At 45.4% G+C, this 6,784-nt stretch overlaps 1 protein-coding gene across 1 annotated transcript; it reads right to left on the reverse strand.

The window, feature by feature from the left end:
• Positions 1 to 683: 683 nt before the first annotated feature.
• On the reverse strand, positions 684 to 1,640 carry LOC135975123 (olfactory receptor 14A16-like). The gene has a single exon (XM_065565174.1). The coding sequence runs from the start codon at positions 1,638 to 1,640 to the stop codon at positions 684 to 686; it is 957 nt and encodes a 318-aa protein (XP_065421246.1).
• Positions 1,641 to 6,784: the final 5,144 nt, after the last annotated feature.

Consider the following 6,784-nt stretch of genomic DNA (forward strand, 5'->3'; position numbering starts at 1 on the left):
ATTCTATTGATTTTGTGTGGAAAGTGCTTAGGTAGGGTGACGATGGATTGCAGTATAAAACTCTAAAAAACCACACAGATAGATTTTGATTTTATTTACATTTGTGGAATCCTAAATATAAAAACATAAGAACAGCCATACTGGGTCAGACCAAAGGTCCATCTAGCCCAGTTTCCTGTCTTCCTACAGTGGCCAATGGCAGGTGCCCCAGAAGCAATGAACAGAACAAGTAATCATCAAGTCATCCAACACCTGTTGCTCATTCCCAGCTTCTGGCAAACAGAGGCTAGGGACACCACTCCTGCCCATCCTGGCTAATAGCCATTGATGGACCTATCCTCCATGAATTTATCTAGTTCTTTTTTGAACCCTGTTATAGTCTTGGCCTTCACACCATCCTCTGGCAAAGAGTTCCACAGGTTGATAGTGTGTTGTTTAAAGTGCTTTGTCTTTAGCACACATGTCAAAATCTTATTCCTCCAAAAAGCCTTTCCACCCTAAAGAAACTGATTAACTTCAGTGGTGTTAGTCTGTTTTTTTGTTTGTTTGTTTGTTTGTTTTGCTGGGATTTTTTACCACTGTAAAAGTAGCATTTTGCATAAACAGATTACGCACCATGTTCTCATGGACGCAACATTTTCACCCATTGATTAGATTAATTAGGAAACAGAATTTAACCATGGTCATGAGAACCAGATGGACATTTTATTTTTCGTGAATAACCTCCCCTCAGTCAGTTTCTTCAGAGCAGATTTGATCTCATTATTCCTCATGCTGTAGATGATTGGGTTCATCATGGAAGGCACCACAGCATAGAGAACACCCACCAGAAGATCCAGACCTGATGGAGAACTGGAGGCGGGTTTCAGGTAGGCAAAGGTCCCAGTGCAAAGTAACAAGGAGACCACAATGAGGTGAGGAAAGCATGTGGAGAATGCTTTATGCCGGCCCTGCTCAGAAGGGATTCTCAGCACTGTGGTGAAAATCTGAGCATAAGACACTACTATTAAAACAAAAAGGCTTAATCCTAAAAGTGCATTAAAGGCAATAATCCCAACTTCACTGAGATATGAGTCAGAGCAGGCGAGCTTGAGGAGTTGGGGGATTTCACAGAAGAACTGATCCACAATGTTACCTCTACAGAATGATATTGCAAATGTGTTCCCAGTGTGCAAAGCAGAATTGAGAAGACCACTGATCCAGGCACTGGCTGCCATTTGGACACAAGCTCCCCTGTTCATTACAGTCTCATAGTGCAGCGGTTTGCAGATGGCCACATATCGGTCGTATGCCATGACAGTGAGTAGGGCAAAGTCTGCTGAAGTGAAGAAGAAGAAGAGAAAGACTTGGCTGACACATCCAGCATAAGAAATAGATCTGGTGTTCAATAGGGAATTGGCCATGGACTTGGGGACAGTGACGGAGATGGATCCAATGTCTAAGATGGACAAATTCATCAGGAAGAAGTACAAGGGGGTGTGAAGGTGGCGGTCAAGGGATACTACTGTCATTACAAGGATATTCCCTGTCAGGGCCATCAGGTAAATCCCAAGAAACACCACAAAGTGCAAAATCTGCAGCTCCCGAACCTTAGAAAATCCCAAGAGAAGGAACTCATTCACAGTGGTGTGATTGTACATTTTCCTACTCAATTCATCGTGTGCTGCCTGTGGAAAGAAGGACAAGGACAATGGTGAGGCTAAAGCACTCCAGCTTCCTCACCTCTGACAACCACTCTAGTCGTCAGGCATATTATCACACCAATCATTAGAGTAGCTCTAATGAAACGAATACATGGAGTACCTGCTTGTTTGCTGACTCCTTGGGGAGACCTGTACAGAGGAACATAAGAACATAAGAACATAACAATGGCCGTATTGGGTCAGACCAAAGCTCCATCCAGCCCAGTATCCTGTCTACCCTCAGTGGCCAATATCAGGTACCCCAGAGGGAGTGAACCTAACAGGTAATGATCAAGTGATCTCTCTCCTGCTGTCCATCTCCACCCTCTGACAAACAGAGGCTAGGAGAACCTTACTGTGGTGATGGAAGGAGCCATCGCTTGTGCACGGTTCTGGAGAAAAAACATCTTGTTTGTGACAAGCACATGAGAAGAAGAAGATCACACCAGTATAAATTGCCATAGATCCCTTACAGTCAATGGAGTGTCATCCATTTTCACCCCTAGACAATCTGGTCCAAGAAGTGGCTTCACAAATTGCAGTGTAAATATGGAACTAATTACAACCCAAACCCATCCATCCTCAGAATGGTGTTTGTCCTATTGTGACAACGGACAGCCATTTCATGAGAGGAAACTAAATGAGTTACACAAAGTGTGGGCTGAGAGGGGAAATGATCACTCTTCATGAATATATCAGGGGTGTCAGAGATCAGAGCAAGGATCTCTTCCTGGACATGCACTGGAATAGCTGTGAGGGCAATACAAGCCTCTGTGTTCAGTATCCCATGGGTTGTCTTAAGCTTCTGGAGCCTGAAGGGAGTCATAGAGTCACAGAATATCATGGTTGTAAGGGACCTCAGGAGGTCATCTAGTCCAACCCCCTGCTCAAAGCAGGACCAATCCCCAACGAAATCATCCCAGCCAGGGCTTTGTCAAGCCTGACCTTAAAAACCTCTAACAAAGGAGATTCCACCACCTACCTATTTAATCCATTCCAGTGCTTCACCACCATCCCAATGAAAAAGTTTTTTCCTAATATCCAGCCTAAACCTTCCACACTGCAACTTTAGACCATTACTCCTTGTTCTGTCATCTGCTACCATTGAGCACAGTCTAGATCCATCCTCTTTGGAACCCCCTTTCAGGTAGTTGAAAGCAGCTATCAAATCACCCCTCATTCTTCTCTTCTGCAGACTAAACAATCCCAGTTCCCTCAGCCTCTCCTCATAACTCATGTGCTCCAGCCCCCTAATCATTTTTGTTGCCCTCTGCTGGACTCTTTCCAATTTTTCTACATCCTTTTTATAGTGTGGGGCCCAAAACTGGACACAGTAGTCCAGATGAGGCCTCACCAATGCCGAATAGAGAGGAATGATCACATCCCACGATCTCCTGGCAATGCCCCTACTTATACAGCTCAAAATACTGTTAGCCTTCTTGGCAACATGGGCACACTCTTGATTCATATACAGCTTCTTGTCCACTGTAACCCCTAGGTCCTTTTCTGCAGAACTGCTACCTAGCTGTTTGGCTCCTAGTCTGTAGCAGTACATGGGATTCGTCCATCCTAAATGCAGGACTCTGCACTTGTTCTTGTTGAACCTCATCAGATTTCTTTTGGCCCAACCCTCTAATTTGTCTAAGTCCCTCTGTATCCTATCCCTAACCTCCAGACTCCCCAGTACTCAAACTCGCCTCTCTCCCACAACTCCATCCCAAAGGTGTGAAGCTTCTGTTTTCACTCCCTCAGTGGCATGCAGTAATTTTTGAAGCAATCACACACACACACACACACACACACACACACACACACACACACACACAAACTTTTTTAAATCTCTGAACTTTATACTTTTTGTATTTAAGCATATCAAGCTCAGGGGAGTACAAATCACACAATGCCATAAATGTTCTAAACACACTGTCTCTCATCAACTCACCCTTCCCTTGGGGTTCCTCTGTGTTCTGCGAGGCAGGCAGGATCCACCATCCACTGCTTACCCTGCCCCTGCCCGACCCTCCCTAATCTTACTACGGTGCAAGATGGCTGTCTACCTGAGTTGTCCCCTGTCAGTCTATATAGAGACTCCTGCTGGGGTCAACTGCTGCTTTTGTTCTGCTTTTTGGTAATTTTCCAGTGCTCTCAAAGCCCCCTGACTTAAGACAGGAGGAGGACATGCCTTCTCCCAGCTAGGGCAAACCCACTTACTAATGACTAGGGAGGAGTATAAAAATATTGCTCAGACATGCAAGAGTGAAATCAGGAAGGCCAAATCACACTTGGAGTTGCAGCTAGCAAGGGATGTTAAGAGTAACAAGAAGGGTTTCTTCAGGTATGTTAGCAGGTCAAGGAAAAGTGTGGACCCCTTACTGAACGGGGGAGGCAACCTAGTGACAGAGGATGTGGAAAAAGCTAATGTACTCAATGCTTTTTTGCCTCTGTCTTCACAAACAAGGTCAGCTCCCAGACTGCTGCACTGGGCAGCACAGCATAGGGAGGAGGTGACCAGCCCTCTGTGGAGAAAAAAGTGGTTCCGGACTATTTCGAAAAACTGGATGAGCACAAGTCCACGGGGCCAGATGTGCTGCAACCGAGGGTGCTAAAGGATTTGGCAGATGTGATTGCATAGCCATTGGCCATTATTTTTGAAAATGCATGGGGATCGGGGGAGGTCCCAGATGACGGAAAAAAGGCTAATGTAGTGCCCATTTTTTAAAAAGGGAAGAAGGAGGATCCGGGGAACTACAGGCCAGTCAGCCTCACCTCAGTCCCTGGAAAAATCATGAAGCAGGTCCTCAAGGAATCAATTCTGAAGCACTTAGAGGAGAGGAAAGTGATCAGGAACAGTCAGCATGGATTCACCAAAGGCAAGTTATGCCTGACTAACCTAATTGCCTTCTATGATGAGCTAACTGGATCTGTAGATGAGGGTAAAACACTGGACGTGTTATTCCTTGACTTTAGCAAAGCTTTTGATATGGTTTCCCACAGTATTCTGGCCAGCAAGTTAAAGAAGTATGGGCTCGATGAATGGACTATAAGGTGGATAGAAAGCTGGCTAGATCGTTGGGCTCAACAGGCTCCATGTCTAGTTGGCAGCCGGTATCAAGTGGCGTGCCCCATGGGTCTGTCCTGGGACTGGTTTTGTTCAATATCTTCATTAATGATCTGGAACATGGTGTGGATTGCACCCTCAGCAAGTTTGCAGATGACACTAAACTGGGAGGAGTGGTAGATATGCTGGAGGATAGGAGTAGGATACAGAGGGACCTAGACAAATTAGAGGATTGGGCCAAAAGAAATCTGATGAGGTTCAACAAGGACAAGTGCAGAGTCCTGCACTTACAACGGAAGAATCTCATGCAGTGCTACAGACTAGGAGCTGAGCGGCTAGGTAGTAGTTCTGCAGAAAAGAATCTAGGGGTAACAGTGGATGAGAAACTGGATATGAGTCAAAAGTGTGCCCTTGTTGCCAAGAAGGCTAACGGCATTTTGGGTGGTATAAGTAGGAGCATTGCCATCAGATCGTGGGACGTGATCGTTCCCCTCTATTCGGCATTCATGAGGCCTCATCTCATCCAGTTTTGGGCTCCATACTACAAGAACGATGTAGAAAACTTGGAAAGAGTCCAGCGGAGGACAACAAAAATGATTAGGGGGCTGGAGCACATGGGTTATGAGGAGAGGCTGAGGGAACTGGAATTGTTTAGTCTGCAGAAGAGAAGAACGAAGGGGGATTTGAGAGCTGTTTTCAACTACCTGAAAGGGGGTTCCAAAGAGGATGAATCTAGACTGTTCTCAGTGGGAGCAGATGACAGAACAAGGATTAAGGGTCTCAAGTTGCAGTGGGGGAGGTTTAGGTTGGATATTAGGAAAAACTTTGTCACTAGGAGGGTGGTGAAGCACTGGAATGGGTGACCTAGGGAGGTGATGGAATCTCCTTCCTTAGAGGTTTTTAAGGTCAGGCTTGATAAAGCCCTAGCTTGGATGATTTAGTTGGGGATTGGTCCTGCTTTCAGCAGGGGGTTGGACTAGATGACCTCCTGAGATCCCTTCCAAGCCTGATATTCTGTGATTCTATTATTCTTTGTCTCAAGGTGTTTTACTTGGATTTAGATGATCATTGAGTGCTGATCACTCCACAGATCAGGAGTATTCAGATAGAACTCCCAATTCATCACATTTTTCCCCTTTCCAGAAAGAACAGGGCAAGGGTATGCAGAAGGTACCCCAGGGATTTTCTGGCTCCCCACTCCTAGACAGACCATCTGCTGTTCCTACTTGTCCATTTGAACTTCATACATTCAGTCAGTCAATGAGCAATTCTGGTGACCATACCCATATACAGCTTCATGTCAACAATATAGGTCAATTCCCCTGTTGATGCCTGCAGTGATTGCTTCATACACATTTGGGCTTTTCTCACCCTTTTCCTCATATCATGGATTTCTCAGCACTCTTTACCATGCATAAGCTTCTTTGGTGTCCATATTAACTCAGGCTACAGGCATCATACCCATAACTGTTTGCCTGCTAGCTCCAAACCAGCCACACCCTTATCTCCTTCCTCTGGGGTCCCATGGACATGACTTGACCCTCTTCTCCTCCTTTATTTCCCCGTAGTGTTCCAAAAAGGGCACCCACTGTAGCTATAGGCTGTTCGGTTCTCACCTCTCTCAGGCAGAGACTCACATCTCCACTCTCTCCTGATCGGGGGTTTTCTGAGCTGCACAGCCTCCTGCTTACACTGTCTAAACAAGTTTACAGCCACACTTTGTTTTTTTCTACAGAGACTATAAACAGTGTAAATGCCCACAGGTATAGACCACAGAGCCCCTTCGAAGCAAGCACATTTATTCTTAAGGTAAAGGCATTACAGAGAAACTGTATTGAAAATAAAATAACCTACACACATGATAATATACTTACCAGACATCATCCTGCTACTCCATCCAAGGGCTCTGGTAGGAGTAAGTCCTTCAAAACCCACCAAGGCATTTTTCTGTACTCACATCCAATCTCTCCCCTCGAGGAGTTACATACAATCCCGGCCCACAATAATGCATACATTTTGCATTTAATACAATGGACTCCAGAGA

The sequence above is a fragment of the Chrysemys picta genome, chromosome 13 (assembly GCF_011386835.1).
Source record: "Chrysemys picta bellii isolate R12L10 chromosome 13, ASM1138683v2, whole genome shotgun sequence".
Classification (NCBI taxonomy): Eukaryota; Metazoa; Chordata; order Testudines; family Emydidae; genus Chrysemys; species Chrysemys picta.

Coding starts and splice junctions, on each gene's coding strand:
- LOC135975123 (XM_065565174.1), bottom strand. CDS start 1,640: ATGTACAATCACACCACTGTGAATGAGTTCCTTCTCTTGGGATTTTCT.